General features: G+C 62.7%; 1 protein-coding gene across 1 annotated transcript; it reads left to right on the top strand.

The window, feature by feature from the left end:
* Positions 1-1,690: 1,690 nt before the first annotated feature.
* On the top strand, positions 1,691-16,095 carry LOC135450891 (cysteine-rich protein 2). Its single transcript, XM_064719505.1, has 8 exons — positions 1,691-1,850; positions 10,418-10,512; positions 12,639-12,696; positions 13,155-13,295; positions 13,472-13,540; positions 14,074-14,168; positions 14,421-14,478; positions 15,066-16,095. Exons 1-8 carry the CDS (start codon positions 1,808-1,810, stop codon positions 15,131-15,133), a joined length of 627 nt encoding a protein of 208 aa, XP_064575575.1. The 5' UTR covers positions 1,691-1,807; the 3' UTR covers positions 15,134-16,095.
* The last annotated feature ends 1,833 nt before the right edge of the window (positions 16,096-17,928 follow it).

Below are 17,928 nucleotides of genomic sequence, written 5' to 3'. Positions count from 1 at the left end.
GAGTCACCTGTCACATCCCTGCCCTCCGTGCAGGAGCATGCCCAGCCTAAATCGGGGCAGATTAAGACACTACCAGCTAAAGCCACTTTGCTCCTGACCAGCATATCCGCTTGGGATTTAGCGCATTTGCAGGCAGGGATTCACACCTTTAGGTGATTTGTCTTAATTCCCCCCAGCCTCTATGTGTGAAAAGCCCTTGGCCGGCACCTTCTGGGTGCTGGTTCTGCAGCGTGGCGGTGCCCAGGCTTTCTCCTGGGGCCTCCCCAACCAGGCCACAGGGTGAATGCAGCCTTCATCCTCCTCCTCTTGCACCCCTCAGCCCCCAGGGCTGGAGCACCAGCTGAGGCCCCCTCACAATGGGAAGGATTTAGACAGGAGAGCCTTTTCAGGCTGTCCCCTCAGTGTGTGAGCCTGCTGCAGGCACAGGGATGCTGTGCTGGCTCTGCCTGCTGCCCTGGGGTGCTTTAGGGCTGCAGCCACACCGGGTACACAGGGGGACCACAGGAGTGTTCTGGGGCTGTTCTGAAGCGGGGAGCCGCTCTGCTGGAAATCAGAAGCTCCACAAATCCCAGCTCCTGCCCTCCCCGGTGGCTGCAGGCCCGGGCTGGGACACTCTGGCTCCGCGGTGGGGCACGCAGGGCTGAGCCCCTCCGGGGGCCGTGGGGGCAGCGCTGCCACCTGCCCCGCAGGGACCCCGCGGCCACAAAGCCACGCATTGTTGTGGCAGCAGCTGGCCAGGGAGTGACAGGGGTGCCTGGGCCTTCCAGCGCTGCGGGGCGCAGGGGCTGTGGCGGAACCGCTGTGGGGCACCCCCGGCCCCCGTGCTGCCGGCAGGGTCACCGTGTCCCTTCCCGGAGCCCGGGTTCCCTTCCCAAGGCTGCGCCGGGGCCGGGGCCAGGCGGGCGCTTGGCAGCTGCAGCAGCTGCCGGCAGGGAAAGGAATTCTGTGACAATGGCGGCGGAGCAGGGCCAGGCTGCCGCTGATGAATAATGCAGGGCTGCGCTGGCGGCGCGGCAGATGTCCTGTTTACCAACACGGCAGCTCCCCAGCCGCGGGCCCTGCGCCCCTGTCACCACCCCTATCACCACCTCTGTCACCACCTCTGTCACCCCCTGCCCTGCGCCCACCACAGCCCCGCCGCGGGGCACAGAGGGGCTCCCCTGCCTCGCCACGGCATCCTGGCTCCTCGGGTATCCTCGCCGTGGTTTCACGGCTCCCTGAGCATCCCTTCGCAGCCGGAGGGGTTTTTGAGATGGGAGTTTCCATGGCAACGGAGCGGAATGGCGCCGGGAGCCGGGGGACGCGGGCGCTGGAGCCGCGCAGCGAGCGGGGCTGGGGCGGGCACGGGCGGTGGGAGATGCCCGAGCCCCTCTGCGGATGCTGGCCGGGACCGCCACCCCCCACTCATGTCCCGGACTCAGCCGGGGAGGCTCCCGGCCGGTGCCTTTGGGGCCGGTAAAAACACACAAGTCGCGTCGCCCAACTACAACCTGTTTATTATGGAGGGTTTTTCCCAGGCAAGGGAAGTCGGGAGCACTCGTGTCCCGATTTTAGCCTTTGAGGATGGGAGACAGGGCAGGGGGTGCTCTCTCCGCCGCCGGGGCCGGGCACCTGCTGCGCTGGGCTGGAGCGGGGCCGTGCCGAGCCGTGCCGAGCCGTACCGAGCCCGGCGCCGCTCGGCGGGCAGCCCCGCCCCGGCTCCCCCCGGGCGGCGGTGGGCGGGGGCCGGGCGGAGCGGGGCGCACGGCGCGGCACATCACAGCACGGCTCGGCACAGCACGGCTCGGCTCGGCTCCGCTCTCCCGCCATGGCATCCAAGTGCCCCAAGTGCGACAAGACCGTGTACTTCGGTGAGCGCATCCCCGGGGCCCGGCCCCGCATCCCCTTCCCCGCGCCCAGACGCATCCCCGGGACCTCAAAGGGGTCCCCCAGCCCAGAGCCGGCGCTCATCGCTGCCTTCTCCTTCCCCGAGCCCCGGTCCACCCCCTTTGCCCCACTGGGACGTACTGCCCCGGTATCCGCTCCGCCGCATCCCCGCGGGGCTCACCCGGGTCCGGCCCGGCAGCGGCTCCTTCTCCCCCCGGGCAGGAGGAGCGGACCCTCCGCTCCACATCCCGTGTGCTGAGGGTGCTGCCCGCCCGCCCTGGGGCACAGAGGGTCTGGGTGAGGCCGGCCTTGCTGGGCTGGGGAACAGGCGGTGAGAAGCCCTGGCTGGGCTGTGTGGCCGCACCTGGGCTGCTGAGAGGGGCTGGCTCCTGCCCCCAGGTGCTGCTGCCTTGGGTCAGGGGAGCCCAGCCCACCCGACACGGCCGGTACCGGGATGGGGCTCCCGTGGTCCGGAGGATCTCTTGGGGCGGGGAAGTTGGCAGCGGCAGGTGCAAACAAAACCTCCTGGCAGCCGCTTTCTTTGATTCCCTGCGAACCTGGCCCCAGGTGTGCCCTTCACCCCTCCTGTCTGGCCGCGCAGCCAGCCCCCAGCGGGCTGTTCCCAGCTGGGCGAGCTAACGAAGGGTTTGGGGTTTCTACGGGACCTTTTCAAAGGCAGCTCCTGGGCTCGGAGGTCCATCTCAGCACGCCCGGGCTGGGTTAGGGCAGCAGCGAGTCCCCGCAGGTCTCGGAGGGCCCTGCTGGGGTTGTGGCCGGTCAGGATCTCTGGGAAGCGGGGCTGGCGTGTGTCCGGTCAGGCAGCGCGGGCTGAGCGCCGCCGCCCGGCCCGGCTCGGCTCGCAGAGAGGTTGGGGCAGCGGCTGAGCCTCCCCGGCCTTGGTGCCCCCGAGGAGCTGCCCCAGCCCTGGCAGTGCCAGGCCAGCGGGGACCCTGCCCTGAGGGAGCACCTCGGGCCCGCACCGTGAGCTCGGCATGGCCCTGGGGATGGACGCAGGACTCCAGCCCGAGCTGACCGCGGGGTGCAGCTGGCCTGGCGCTGCCTCCCTACAGCCCTCCCTGCCCATCTCCCCCCTGCTCCGGGGTCCAGCCCCTGTTGCCTCAGTGTGTTTGTTTGGTGGACAAATACCAAAGGGTCCTGATGATGTTTGAGCATTGGAGGCATTGGTGCTTTCATTCTTGTCCGGCCATCTCCAAGTAAACACAGGGAAATAGGAATTTGCTGTCTTCCTCCTTTAAATAAACCTATTTTTGTGTGGGTGGGAAGGGCTTGGCCCCTTGGATGTCTTTCTTTGTATGAATCTTTTCCTTTTTAAGCAAAAAATAGTGCCTCCCCAGCCAGCTGGGCACTGACCCGGGGACAGAGCTGCTCCTCCGGCTCCAGGGATGAGCCTGCCCTGCGTGGGGGGGTCGGGGCTGGGCTCAGGGACCCGAGCAGGCGGCCAGGCTGTGCCAGCAGGAGAAGCACCGGCTCCCAGCAGGGTCCGTGCTCTTTTCTCTCCCCATATCCTGGGGCACTTGTGGGTCTCCTGAGGATGTGGTGTGGGGGGGAACAGGGCTGTACCCCCTGCCCCAGCTGCTCTCCCTGTCCCGGGCTCTGCTGCTCCCTGCCCTGGAGGCAGGTGCCTGGCAGCGGGGCAGTGCCAGCCCCCATCCCACACCTTCCCGCAGGGAATGCTGCCCCTGAGGGACGCCTGGGGAGAGGGGGTGATGCTGAGCTCAAACGGGAGCAAAAACCTTCTCTGTGCTCAGCCGAGATGGGCTGGAGCACGTCCCTGTTGATGCCTTGAGCTTTCCCTTGAGGAACCGCCCAGGCTCTGGAAGAATAAACCTGAGTCCGTTTATTCAATGCAGGAAAGCTCCATGCAAATCCTGAGCCGTCTTTCCGGGGTGCGGATCCCGGGCGTGCTCCGCTGGGAAAGCCATGGGAGCTCCGCGCCCGGGCTTTGGTGCCGCTCCTGAATTCCTGGGCCGGCCCGAAGCTTAGCGGGAGGTGATTCATAAAGCCCCGCTTGTTCGGGAGCCTCCCTGGCCGTGCTGAATGAGCGCTGGCAGCTCGGGCTGCCCGAATGCCTGGGATTGCAGCCCCGGTCATGTGTGAGAAGCTCCCGCTCCCGGCCCCGCGCAGCGCCCGCACTCCCGGTACCCATGGAAAACTCATTTCCAGCGTGCCTGTTGCTTCATGCTCCCTGGAAAAATCCAGTGGGCTCCTCCCTGCGCAGTCAGGAGGATGTGGGCGTTTCCTGAGCTACAGAATGAGCTTTTTTCCTTTAAAAAGCACGGGGAAATATAAAAATAGTTTTTTTGGCTTTTTTCCTCCCCTTTTTTTTTTTCAAATTTTTGAAAGGAGGTTGAGGTCTGTGACATTGTTTCCAGGAACGGCTGGGGCTAACTTTCCTGCTTTGGGAGGCTGCTGGATGTTTGAGAGGAGGAGCGGGGCCATTCCCGTCCCGTCCCCGGGGCAGGTGGCAGCGCTGGGCTCGGGGCCGGCCTCGGGCTCTCACTGCTGCCAGGAAGCTCCGGGGGAACCGGAGTATCCTGCAGCCAAACAGCCACACATTTCCCCAGCTCCCTTTCGCATTGCTGAGCCTTAAATGAGTTTTGCAGGGTCACCGGGAGCCCTGGCCAAGCGTGTCCGCCTCCCATCCTTTTTTCCCAGAGCAGCAGGGGGTTTCCTGTTTTCCCGTCCCAGCACGGGGCAGGCACAAGCCCCAGGGATGCAGCGAGCACACGTGCGGCGGCTCCGGCTCTTGGGGAGCTCGCTGCCCGGGCTGGGGGGCTGGAGGGACGCTGCTGCTCTGTCTTTTCCCAAAGGGGCATCGCCAAAGCAGGTGCGAGTCACTCAGCAGCCCCCAGGCTTAAAGCTGCTCTCCAGAGGGGCACTGAGGACACGGACACATCCAGCTGGGAAATGAGGGAGGCCCGAGCCCAGCGTGCAGCAGGTGCCTGGGCACACCGGGGGCACACGGGGTGCTGCCAGGTCCGGGCTGCTCTCCCTGCCGAGCACGGCACCGCCGGGGCCGCCCGGCGAAATTCAAGCTGCAGAAGCCACTCTGCAATTAATAAGTAACCGCTGTGCTTGGCTCCGGGCAGGAGCGGCAGGAGGGCTGGATTCCCATTCCTGCCGTCCCTACCAAAGGAAGCGGCTCTCCAGGCCGTGTGGGCACTGCCCTGCAGCATGGGCTCCTCGGGAACTGCCTCCTGCCGGGTCTGCGAGCACCTTGCAGAGTGGTAACTAAGGATGCTCCACTTCCCTGCTCCTGTGCAGAGCCCTGCCCATGGGAGGGATGCCTCTGTGGGAAGCTGAAGAACAGGCTGATTAGCATTAGCTTTTCCCTCAGGAAAAAGCACAGGCTATGGAAAATGGTCTGTGGGAGTGTGGAACGGGGCAGTGTGAGGGCTGGGTCCCCTTGCTCTTGTGTCCTGGGCTTTGCTGGGGCTCCTGGCAGGGTGGTGCTGCCCCAGGGCTGTGGGTGCTGGGGGCAGCCCTGTGCAACCCAGGGCTGGTCCCGGGTGACTCTGTTTGTGTCTGGATTATGGAGTCCTGCAGCTGTGTCCCAGCTTCCAGGCAGACAGAGATCCCCATGTTCCCATCCTCCCTCTCTCCCTGGCAGGAGCACGGGGATGGGGAGAGGTGAGGTGATGAGACTGGAAAGGAAAGGCAGGGAAAGGCGGAGCAGGAACGCCCAAGCAAGGAGTAATGGAAAATCTGTCACAGCAGTGTTGCAATCAAACACTGAGCCTGGAGCATGAGCCGTGCTGCCACTCCTGATTGTGGTGGTGCCCATTGCTCCTGCCAAGGACCCTGGTGCTACCAGGGAGGTGATGGTGGGAGATGGGTCCTGGCATGAGGATGGGGAGAGCTGTCCCACCAGTGCTGCGGCCCCTGAGCATCCTCAGCCCTGGGCCGAACCCTGCTTGGAGCTGTGGGGGGCCAGCAGGGTGGAGAGGTGAGGAGCCATGGGGCAGGAGGGGTGCTTTGACAAGCTTGGCTGCTCCAGCATGTCCCAGAATCCTGCTCTTGCTGAAACGGGCCAGGAAACTGTCTTATTCTCCCGGCACTGCCTGCCAGAGATGACATCTCAGAGTGCAGAAGGAAGGAACAGTGTGCTCTGAGCCAGCAGCTACCCAGGGAGTGGTTGGTGTGTGCCTGCCTGTGCCCTGGCTGTGTGCTGGGCGAGGGCAGGGCTGCAGGTGGCCTCTGATTGTTGTGCTGGCGTCCCTGGGCAGTGTGATCTGCATCCCCTGCCCTCCCTGGGGTCCTGCTTGCCATGCCTGTGGAAAGCAGCTGATTCCTTGGGCTCAGCCCTGGCTGGAAACATTGCTGATCCTCCCCCAGCACAGACACAGCCAGGCTGCTGCCCAACCTCACACACATCCCATTCTGATGCTGCCTGATGAAGCCCTGTGGAAAATGGTGAGGGACCTCCTGCAAACCAGAGCAGGAGTAGGTGAGGCTGTGGCAGAGGAGAGGCAGGGAGCAGCAGGGGATGGGAGCAGTGCTGAGCACCAAGGCTGGGGCTGGAAATCAATCAACCTTCTCTTGCAGCCGAGTGGCTCAGCTACAAGGGGGCTCAAGCCCTTGTCTCTCCCCTTGGCTGGAAGTGGGAGCCCCTCAGGATATTCCCTGTTCCCCCGGCTGTGCTCCATGGCAAGGCTGTACTGAGCTGGCTTTGTTGCACACTTGGAGGGAGCCCAGCGAGCTGGAGGGCTGCCTTGCCTTGCCTTGCTGCAGGGAAGCTAAATATATATGTTTGGCCACAAATCAGGGTGCGGTGTGAGTGTCAGCACCGGCTGGGGATGGGGGAGAGGAGCTGTGCCAAGGCTGTGCCAGGGCTGGGGGCACGGGAGGGCACTGCAGACACTGGGCAGGGCAGCATGCCTAGGATATGGCCTGGCATGGCAAGGGCAGAAAATCCTCAACCTGTCCTTCCACCTTTTCCATCTCCTGGCCACTGTGTGAGGAACTGGGGAAGGGATGAGGCTGCTGGCTCATGGCTCTTGGCTTTGTTTCCAGCCATCTACCAGGCTCCTTTCCTTGCACTTTCCTTTCTCCATTCCTTTGTGTCTGCAACTGCTCTGAAGTGAATCTACAGTCAGTCTGACAGCATCCCTCTCTGCTAGGGATGCCGGTCTCTGGATCCCTGTGGGGATTTGCCATCCTTACTGCCAGCCCTCCCCCGTGCCCTGCCAGGGCTGCGGTGGATGGATGGGGCACAGCCCAGCCCTTGCAGAGACGCAGTTGCGGCTCCTTTCGGTGAAACAAGGCTCCGCCTGGGAGCAGCACTGACGTCAGGCTGTGGAAATACCTGTGCGAGGGCCTGGGGCCGGCGGCACAGAAACTGGGAGGAGGGATGCTCTCTTCCCACCTGAGAAGATGCACCCACCTCTGGCCTGTGCCGGCTGCTTTGTCTGGGCACGATGGGTAATTAAGGGCTGAGCCGCGTTGTCTGTGGGGCGGGGCTGCTGTGGAGCCATGGGATCAGTGTGCCTTGACAGCCCCCTCGGCTGCTTGCCTGCTCCTGGCCTCTGGTGTCCCTCACAGCGTGGGCTGCATCCCCTGCACAGGGCAAACCCACCTCACCCCACAGCCTGCACAGAGCAAACCCACCCCACAGCCTGCACGTCCTGCAGCCAGACGTGTCCCCAGCTGTGCCTCCACCTCTCCTGGGGGTTCATCATCCATGGGCACCCCATGCCCACCCACACAGGGCTGGCAAACCCCAAGCCAGACACATGTGGCAGAGGCCAAATTCCTGCAGTCAGGCACCCTTAACCCTGCCCAGCTGGTTTAGATTGGCCTGGCTGCAGGGCTGAGTGTGCAAGGGGGCATTCGGGGGCAGAGCAGGGGGATCAGCACGGCCATGGGTGGCAGAGGCTGGCTGCAGTGACACGTGTGCCCCCTGCTCGGAGCTGGGCACGGCCCCGGCTGTGCAGGGCCCCGGGTGAGAGCAGGGCTGCCCTGAGCAGGAGGATGTGGCCAGAGCCTTTTCCTCTGGAGCTGATGCAACAGCGGAGCAGCTGTGGCCGAGTGACAGGAAATCTGGGCGCTGGTCCCTTCCCTCCGCGGTGATTTATGGGATGGTGTGGCCGCAGGCTGCTGCCCTGGAAATGGGCCGGAGCGGCTCCAAGCTGCTTCCTCTGCTCGGCGCAAACAATGCCTTCTGGAGAGCCATCCCGGCTGTGCCGGTGCCGGATGCATCCCCCGGGAATCCTTGTTTGCAGCCAGAGGATGCCCGAGCGGCCCCTGGGCGGCATTTCCATCATTTCCATGCGGAGGCGAGGGCAGCCCCCGTGGTTCCCGGGCTGTCCCTGTGCCCGGGGTGCTCCGGGTGCTCTCCCCTCCCTCCTACCCGTGCCCCGCTGGGATCCCTCTGGCCCTGCGTGCCTCAGGGATGCATCGGCAGGGGGGTGCATCTGGCAGGGAGGAGCCAGGATTTCCATCTGCTGAAATGTTATTTTGAGGCAGGGGGGGTCATTGGGGGAGCGTTTTGTATGGCGGGAGCAGGAAGGAGCTGGTGGGGGCTGTGGCCTGCTATAATTGCCATGGCCTGTGGAAAACATCCGCCGGGAGCTTCCTCCCTGCTTTGTGCCCGTGGCGGCGCTGGGTCGGACCGGGGGAGCGCAGCCCGGCCGGGCTGTGTGTGCATCCACCGTGACACGGCCCAGCGGCTCCTTGGCCCCGAGCCCCCGGCTCGGCTTTCAGCCCATCACGCTCGGTTTCCCGCCCTGGTCACCCGCGGAGGAACCTTCCTGCTGGAGGGCTGGGGGGATGCGGGGCTCCTGCAACAGCCCCACGGCACTGGGGTGCTGGGACATCCGTATTCCCCTGGTTTTGGGGAGTCCCTCACCCTGCAGCTGGTTCTCTGCTCCTAGAGACAGATGAGGGCTGCAGAGAAAAAGGAGGGCAGCTCTGGCCCCTTCCTCGTGTGCTGCCTTCTGTGAGGGGCTGGGGAGACACAGGCCCTCCCTGCCCCTGGGCTTGGAGCCAGCAGGGAATAGCCCTGGCAACTTTGGGCAGGCAGGCCAGACCCAGGCCCTGGTGGGGCATCCCTTGGCCCTGCTGTCTGCTCCTGCCTGGGTCTGGTTCTACAGCCTGTGTGTCATCAGCAGGACGTGGATTTGGAGTTTCTTCCAACCCATGCGAGTCCCCAAATTCCATCTCTCGTGTGCTTGCTTGGGGTGCTCTCGGGAGTCTCCTGTGCACCCTGGTGCAATGTCTGTGGCTCTGCCCTGTCACACTGCCCCTCCCTCCCGCCTGGCTTTGCACTGGGATGGAATTTTTGGGTGATGATGGCATTGTTTCGGCTTATCTTGGCCCTGTGACGTGCCCGGATGCAGCTGTTTGCCTTGGGAGGAGGGTGGCTCTAGAAGGCAGGAGCTGCCCTTTGGGGAGCTCTTGACCCCCGTCTCAAGTGGATGCAAACAGGTGACATTTGCTGAGGTCCTGGGGGGAAACCCGACATCGCGGAGGAGGTCTTCTCATGGAGTGCAGCCAGCTCTGGTTGCACTTTTATTTGCTTGTTAAATATTTTATTTGGCTCTCCTGATTTAGTTTTACGGTGGCTTTAACGGGCTCACAGTGTTTTCCAGCTGTCTCTGCACATGTGCAGGGCAGAGGGAGGGCCAGCAGGAATCCGTGGGGGACACAAGGCAGCCCAGGAGCTGGGAGGGAGAAGGCATGGTGCAAGGCTGGGGATGCAAGAGGAGCACTGGCAGCCTGTGCTGCCTCCCAGGGTGCTCCTGGACACCTACAGCTCAGGGCCAGATGGAAGGATTGTATTTGTATTCATACAACCAGCCTCAAAGCGTTTGCCTTGCCTGAATTTGCCCACTGGTGCTTTGTCACTGTTTTCAGTGCTGGCAGCCAGTTGCTCTGCAGGTTTGTGGCCGTGCAAGGAGGGTGGCTGTGTGCCCATCCACACATCGTGCCTGTTCCCAGGCTGGGTTGCAAGGGGCAGGTGTTTTCCAGGCCACAAGTCCATCCTGGGTGACAGTGGGGGCCATCTGCCATCCCCTCCTCCCGGGAGCATCTCTGGAGCTGAGGCTCCCAGCCCGGGGAGAGGCTGCCTGTGCGTGGGGGAGTGTGACTGCAGGGGCGGGGTGGGCATGGAAACGCCAAATATTTGAATGGAGTGAAGTCATTCCGGGTAACGTGGCGGGTAAAAATAGCCAGGGGAGCAAGGAAGAAAACGCTACCGTTGCTGGACTGGCGCGTGGGAAAGCGCGGCTGTGCCACGGCAGCTGGGGGTGTCCTGCTCCCAGCTGGGACAGGGTTAATGTTGTTCTTAATAGCCGGTGCTGGGACAGGGTTAATGTTCTTCCTAATAGCTGTGAGGGGTCAGAGACCCGGGATTTGTGCCCAGTCCCACAGGGCTGCAGCTCTGTGGCTCCTGTTCCTGCAGCGTGGCTGAGTGCACAGTGTCAGCAGCCCCCCTTGAGTGGGTGCAGCCCCCCTGGTTCCCAGGCCTGGCTTCCCCCGGGCCTCAGCGGGTGCTGGCCAGTGGCTCACCCCTCTCTCGTGTCCCCTGCAGCCGAGAAGGTCTCTTCCCTGGGCAAGGACTGGCACAAGTTCTGCCTGAAGTGCGAGCGCTGCAACAAGACCCTGACCCCGGGTGGGCACGCCGAGGTAAGAGCTGCCAGGGCGGGCAGGGTGGGAGCCGTGCTGGCACTCGGGGGGGCCTGGTGGGACGGAAATCCCAAAGCCAGGGCTGGGGCAGATATCTGATGCCGTGTGGAGGCGCTGTCCCTGCGCCATGCAAGCCCAGGAGAACACACTGTGTCTTCAAACGCTGCTGCTGCAACTCAGAGTGCTCTTGTGCACAGCCCTGGGCGAGCCACAGAGTGGTGCTGGCACCACGTGCGGTGACACTGCGCTGTCACCCTGGGCTCCCAGGCAGCTGTGCTGGGGCTTGGCATGTCCCAGTAAGCCCTTGAAGCTCCGTGCACTGGGCAGACTTGTTTGGGCATTGCACAGCTTTGGGGCTGTGTGTGCTGGGAGCCTGCACTGACCTGTGGTTAAAAACACCGAAAACGGGAATGCCTGGGTTTCCATGGCAACGAGAGCTCGGCACTGCTGCTCTCTGTGCTGGAGAGCGATGCCACTGCCCTGCACTGGGGAGTGTGAGGCGCCACGCTGCTGCCTGCAGCTGCTCGGGCTTAGGAGCCACTGTGTGTCTGCTGTGCAGTGTCCCTGCGTGACACCCCGGCTTTGCACAGCACCTGCCATTCCTCAGTGTCACCAGCTCCTTAGCTGGGCCCTGGCAGGCAGCACAGCTGGGCACCAGCAGGGACAGCCGTGCTGGTGGCCCCCAGCCCGTGGGGAAGCGGGGCCTGTCCTGCCAGCGAGGTGGATCTGTGCTCCAGGCCGGGTCAAGCCCAGAAGATTTGCTGCTTCTCCATATAAGGTTGGATTCTGTTCCCATAGGGGATGGCAGCCAAGCCCCACTGACTCTGCTGAAGGCAGATTTGGCCCTTCCCTGCTTTTTCTCCCTCCTTTCGAGGAGGCTGGGGTGGAAAGGTGTCGCGGGGAGACCAGTTAAATGTTTACCCTCCCCTCTGGCATGGCAACGCTGCCAGAGCACGTTCATATTTATGCCTTGCAATATTCTTCAGCTGCCTTTGGCCAGCCCAGAGCCTTCTCCCTCCCTCAGCCTTACCTCTGCCTTTGGCACGGCCCCTCTGCTCAGCTGCCACCCTGCCCTGCGTGGGCAGCACCCCTTGCCTTGCAGCAGAGGGATGGAGGGCAGGAGCAGGGCTGAGTGGGGCTGAGCAGGCCATGGGGTGGGATCCTGCCCAAGCACGGGCTCCCAGTGGGTTTTCCACCCAGGGCAGTGTGTGTGGCAGCCCTGCTGGCCCCCTGCTCCATGCACAAACACTCTTTCTTTTCTCTTGGACTGGGTTCCAGCTGGCCCATGAGAAACGGGGAGTCGTGGGGCTTATCGCCTGCCTCCTGCCTTCCTGTGATAATCACCCCAGACGATAGCGGGGTCGATAGCAGCTGGGCTGGGACCAGAGCCCGTGCAGGGCCTCTGATCTTGGGCCAAGGCGAGGGGAGGGCGAAGCTGGGCTCCCACGGTGCTCTGAGCAGGAGAGTGGCCTGGCTGTGCACAGCATGCTCAGGGGCTGGGGCCATGCCTCGCTGGCTCCAGTGCCACGTGGCTGGGCTGGGGAGTGGAGGTGCCCATGGCTGAGCTGCCATGGCCACTGGTGCTCCAGCCCCAGGGCATGACCTGTGCACAGCAGCCCGAGTGCTTGAGGCAGGCAAAACCCCCGAGTGCTTGATGCAGGTGAAACCCCCGAGTGCTTGATGCAGGTGAAACCCCCGAGTGCTTGATGCAGGCAAAACCCCCGAGTGCTTGATGCAGGCAAAACCCCCGAGTGCTCGATGCAGGCGAAACCCCCGAGTGCTCCATGCAGGTGAAACCTCTGAGTGCTCGATGCAGGTGAAACCCCCGAGTGCTCGATGCAGGTGAAATCCCCGAGGGTTTGATGCAGGCAAAACCCCTGAGTGCTTGATGCAGGCAAAACCCCCGAGTGCTCGATGCAGGTGAAACCCCCGAGTGCTTGATGCAGGCAAAACCCCTGAGTGCTCGATGCAGGCGAAACCCCCGAGTGCTCAGGCCGGGTTAGGCTGGTGCTGCACACCCAGAACTGGGTGCATTTTGGGGTGCTGGCATGGCTATGGTGGTCTCTGAACAGCAGAGGATGAAGGGAACCGTGGTCATTGCTCCTAACACTGCCCTCTCTCCCCAGCACGATGGGAAGCCCTTCTGCCACAAGCCCTGTTATGCCACGTTGTTCGGCCCCAAAGGTATGTCCCTGTGTGTCCCCCCTGCCTGGGTGCTGGGCTCGGGGCTGCAGGAGGGGCCAGGTCCCCTCATCCCCACTGGTGGCCCCAGCAACATCCCAGAAGCCAGCCTAGCCAGGGCTGAGCATTGAGCCAGCAAACTGCAGTCCCAGGCCAGCTGTCTGCTTGTGCAGAGGGAGAGAAGAGATGCTGGAGGGAAGGAAGGAGGGAGGGAGGGAGGAATCTATTCTGAGAGCTGCCTTTTTTTTTTTTTTAATATTTAAAAAAACAAATTCCCATTCAAACAGAAGGTGGAGTTAGTCTCCTATCTCCTGGGTCAGGAGAAAGCAAGCTGGGGCTGAAGAGCAGCACTGGCCCCATGCCCAGCGGGGTTGGGGGAGGAGGGACAGGGGGCTGGGGGGACAATGGAGACCCCGAGGGCTCCCAGGCCACCACTGCAGGCTCTCTGTGCCCCTCTGCAGGGGTGAACATCGGCGGGGCCGGCTCCTACATCTACGACAAGCCGCAGATCGAGGGGCAGACTGCCCCGGGGCCCATCGAGCACCCCGTGAAGGTGGAGGAGAGGAAGGTGAACGCTGCACCTCCCAAGGGACCCAGCAAAGGTGAGGGGCAGGGCAGGACAGGCAGCCTGGCCCTTTGCCATGGGGCAGCCAGCGCAGAGCCGCCGTGCTTGGTGACGGTGTGAGTGCAGGGTTTGTGTGTGGGGTCCACCCCACCCCGCTGTGTCCTGGCTGAGATGTCCCCCCACTTCCCAGACACATGTCCTCTTCTCTTCCAGCCTCCAGTGTCACCACCTTCACCGGGGAGCCCAACATGTGCCCACGCTGCGGCCAGAGGGTCTACTTTGGTAAGGTGGCAAGAGGGCAGTGTCTGGGGTGGCATGGCCCCACAGAATGGCATGGCCCCACAGGGTGGCATGGCCCCACAGGATGGCATGGCCCCGCAGGGTGGCATGGCCCCACAGGATGGCATGGCCCTGCAGGGTATCATGGCCTTGCAGGGTATCATGGCCCCATGGGGCTGGGCTCTGTGCAGAAACTCTGGGGCATGGAGAGAGACTGGGAGCGGGGTTTGGATCAGAGAGGGGTTTGTGGGTACAGAGGGATGTGCCTGAGGAGCCTTCAGGGATGGATCCTCTTGGATATACTCCTGGTGCAGGGCTTTATGTGCATTGCAGCCCCTGCTGTGTCACCTCCCATGTGGTAATAGCTGTGCTCAGCCATCCCCTGTCACCTGTGAGGCACCAGAGGGATGGGAGGGATGTGGGAGGCTGGAGATCCTGAGGGCTCTCCTGGGATTTTGTGATATCCCCGTGGGGAATGCTCCCCCTCAGCATGTTGCAGGGGGCTGCTGTGACCCTCTCTCCTTGTCCCACTCCAGCTGAGAAGGTGACTTCCCTGGGGAAGGACTGGCACCGTCCCTGCCTACGCTGCGAGCGCTGCAGCAAGACGCTGACCCCGGGGGGACACGCCGAGGTAAGGGGGTGCCAGCCTCAGAACGTGGCCTGCACTCCTGGGGATGCCAACAAGGCATGGCTGAGATGTCCCAGGCCACCCTGATGGCCTTTGCAGGAGGGCAGGGCTGGCAGGAGCAGCCCCTCAGCCTGGGACAGTGCTGGGGTTGTCGGGGTGTCTGCAGGAGAGGGGCATGAGAGGTGGGCACGCCCTGGGCACTGGATTTCCCCAGCCCCCAGCCCAGGTGACAGATGTTTCTCTCTGCCCCCACAGCACGATGGACAGCCCTACTGCCACAAGCCCTGCTATGGGATCCTCTTTGGGCCAAAGGGTGAGTGAGAGCCTGGGGACACAGGGGGGGACCCAGACCAGGGACACGTGCCCCTATTGATGCTCGTGCCACCAGCCAGAGGGGACAGCTCCCTGGAGCATGCCTGTTATAGTAACCTCTTCAAGCCAGGTCTAATAAACTCTCAGAGGTCTATAACACACCCAAGGTAGCTCAGCTACCCTTGGAGGCATAAAAATCAGCAGGATGGCTTCTGTTGCAGTGTTGGAAACAAAAGGGTTTAATAAAAGCTAAAATAACAAACAGAAAAACCTAGCCAGGTGCTAGACGTTCTTGCTCCTGGTAAAGCTCTTTACAAAAGCCTTTAGTTTCTTTGTTCATGTCCTTTTCTGGTTAATTGCCCAGGTGGGGCTTTTTGGCTTCTGTCCAATTTGCTGTCCTTAAGTTTGAGGTGAAGTCCCCCAAGTCCTATGAAGTGTCTTTTCACTTAATCAAGGAGAGAAACTTCTGGGCTTCTTTCCTTTTAAGGGGACAAAAGACAGTTTTGTCACTCCATCAACAAAGAGCACTCTCCTACACCTGCCACCTTCCTGCCCTGTGCTCACCGTGCTGTTTCTCACCCCGTGCAGGTGTCAACACCGGAGCTGTGGGGAGCTACATCTACGACAAAGACCCTGAGGCGAAGAACCAGCCCTAGGCAGCATCCCTGCCCTGCTGCACGCTCTGTGCTCCTCCTGTACTAACCTGCTGCTCCCAGAGCCTCTCCAGGCTGCCCACGGAGCTATGCCCTCTCTGCTGTCCCTACCCCTGGCAGGGCAGCCCTGCCCTGGTTATTATCATGTCTCTAATATAAGCTTCAGTGTTTTAAGGCTAAGGTAGAAGGTGTCTCTGGTGGATCCCAATGCGCTCTGCCCTCCCCAGCCCTCCCACAGCCCCTACAGTGTGGGAGGCAGCAGGGCAGCTCTGGGGGTGTCCCCGTGGGCAGGGGATGGCGGGTGGCACCCAAAGGGCCGAGGATGGGGGAAGGTGGTGGCAGGAGTCTCACCACGGGAGGGTGCTCCAGGCTGTGCCTCAGTGCTTGGGGTGAGGGTGCCCAGCCCTCTTCCTCACCAGCTGCTGGAGATGTGTGACACCTGGCAGCACTGCCCTTCTCCTGGCCCTCCCCAGGCTCCATGCCCTGGCTCTCCCTGTCCCTGGGTCCCACTCTTGGGTCTGGCAGCTCCCTACATCCCTGTCTTTGAATCCCTGAGGGGCACCCAGGCAGGTGCCCCAGCCTGCTCTGCAGGCTGCTTTAGGTTGGTGTCCCCAGCCTGATCTCCCTGTGCTGGGGGCACCTGGGGCTTCTCTCCTCTCCCCACCTTTGGAGGACAGAGCGCATTGGGCTGCTGGCCTGGGCAGCAGGACCCCCCCTGCTCCCAGAGCCCGAGGTTTCTCATTGTTGTTGTTTATTTATAAGCAGTGTAAATGTGCTCCTTGCTTTGGAGAATGACACGTGCCCCCTCTCACCCATCCCCGTGCACGCCCAGCCCTGCTGCTGCCCAGGAGAGCAGGGGAGGCCGGGGCAGCGAGCCCTGGCTGCCAGCACCCGCTCTCCTCAGCCTCCCTGCGCTGCTGCAGGGCTGACTTTTGTTATTTGCTGACAATAAAGGTTTTGAGAGATGTGCTGTGCAGCTCGGCTCCGGGGGGAGGTGGGGGAGGCTGCGCACACCACACAGCATCCCTCGGGCCCCATGAACAGCTTTAGGCATCCCTGCTGCCCCATCCCAGCTGGCTCCTCCTGGGACTGGCCTGAGCAGCTCCAGCAGAGCCCGAGCTCCTCCCGAGGAGCTGTTCCTGTGCTCTGAGCACAACAGCCTGGTAGGAAGCTGTGCTGGCCCTGCAGACAGGATGGGGTGCGGTGGGATGGGTCCTCCCCAGCTTTGGGGAGTGGGAAACCCGTGGAGAGAAGTTACAGAGCAGATGCCATTGCTCCCCCCAGCCCGGGCTTGCAGAGCAGGCACAGTGCCTGAGTGGGGCTGCCCTGGGGAAAGCTCAGCAGGGCAGGAATGCAGTGTGGGCATTGCCCAGCCCCTGGGGACTGCCCTGTCCCCAGCCAGATCGCAGCCCTGCTGCCAGGCCTGCTTTTAGACATTCCCCTCGGAGCTGGGGCTGCCAAGCCAAACCCCGGCTCTGGGAACTGCTGCTGGGCCCGTCCCTTCTGTCACGTTCCTGCAGAGCCCCGTGGGGCTCCCTGCTGGCCGTGCCCCCTGGGGATGCCCCTGGCCCATCCGCCGGGGAAAGCAGAGCCCCGGTGCCCGCGATGGAGCCAGCCCCAGCCCCGGAGCCGCTCCGTGCCCTGCAGAAGGGTTGGTTGGCAGCCTCGGGCACAGCACAGCTAGGACATGCAGCGGGCACAGCTTGGGGAATGCAGCGGGCACAGCACAGCTGGGGAATGCAGCGGGCACAGCTGGGACATGCAGGGAAGGGGAGCAGCCACAGCTGGGGAATGCAGCAGCGGCTCCCCAAGCTGGGACATGCAGCGGCACAGCTGGGACATGCAGGGGCACGGGGAAGCACAGCTTTGGGAATGCAGCGGGCACAGCACAGCTGGGACATGCAGGGGGCACAGCTGCGGGACGGGGCCCGCGGGAGCAGCGGCTTTTCCCTTCTGGCAGCGATCCCAGGGCACGGAGCCCTTTCCCAGGCACGGAGGGCTCTGAGAGCAGCTCCCGGCTCAGTGTGTTCGTGTTTTGGTGCGGTTTCCATGGAGCCCTGACCCCGGCATGCTTTGGGGACAAGGCTGCGGCGTAAATCAGAGCGGTGGCGCTCTCGGCTCCTCCCCTGACCCGCAGCTCGGCCCTCGCTGCCCCAATTTGCCGAGTTTGTCCCGTGCAGCAGCAGCGGTGCGGAGCTGGGGGTGCCCATCGCTCCTCCGGGCCCAGCAGAGCTGCCAGCAGCGCCCTCGGCACCAATCCATCTCCCCTCTCAACGCTTACTTCCCATCATTAATTAACGAGCTTAATAAGCCAGCCTCTCTGCTAGCCTGTGGCCATGCCAGCAGGATCCCACCATGGGCTGGCTTTCCCCTTGATTCCTTTCTCTTTCTTTTTTTTTTTTTTTTTTTTTTTTTTATTTTTAATCCTTACATTTTCTTTTCCCCATGAGAGTGTTGCTGAAGGAATGCAATGAAATCAAAAATAGACCAAATTCAGCTCTGCTGCCCCATGGAGTGCTGGGAAGCCTGCAAATATCACAGCATCCTGCTGTGGCACAGGGCACAGCCTGGCTGCTCGGGCTCTGGGTGGGCAATGTCCCCACCCTCAGGTAGGTGGAGGGACACAAAGTGTCCCAGGGTAGGTGTTGAGAGCAGGAACCTGAAGGCTGTAGGAAGGCTTTGGGGTCTATATGGGATTATCTGTGTGTGCTGAGGGGCTGGGGCTGTCCCTGTGCTCATGGGTCACTGTGGGGAGCAGGGCACAGACACAGCAGAGTGGCACTTTGCTCAAGCAGGGA

Source organism: Zonotrichia leucophrys, chromosome 8, assembly GCF_028769735.1.
Source record: "Zonotrichia leucophrys gambelii isolate GWCS_2022_RI chromosome 8, RI_Zleu_2.0, whole genome shotgun sequence".
Lineage (NCBI taxonomy): Eukaryota > Metazoa > Chordata > Aves > Passeriformes > Passerellidae > Zonotrichia > Zonotrichia leucophrys.
Note: the sequence above shows the minus strand (reverse complement) of the source record. Positions and strands in the feature narration are given on the sequence as shown.

Excerpts from the sequence above, each read along its gene's own strand:
- LOC135450891 (XM_064719505.1), top strand. The coding sequence starts at position 1,808 with ATGGCATCCAAGTGCCCCAAGTGCGACAAGACCGTGTACTTCG. Across the intron at positions 1,851-10,417 it reads CGACAAGACCGTGTACTTCG|CCGAGAAGGTCTCTTCCCTG; the intron begins GTGAGCGCATCC and ends TGTCCCCTGCAG. Across the intron at positions 14,169-14,420 it reads CCCCGGGGGGACACGCCGAG|CACGATGGACAGCCCTACTG; the intron begins GTAAGGGGGTGC and ends CTGCCCCCACAG.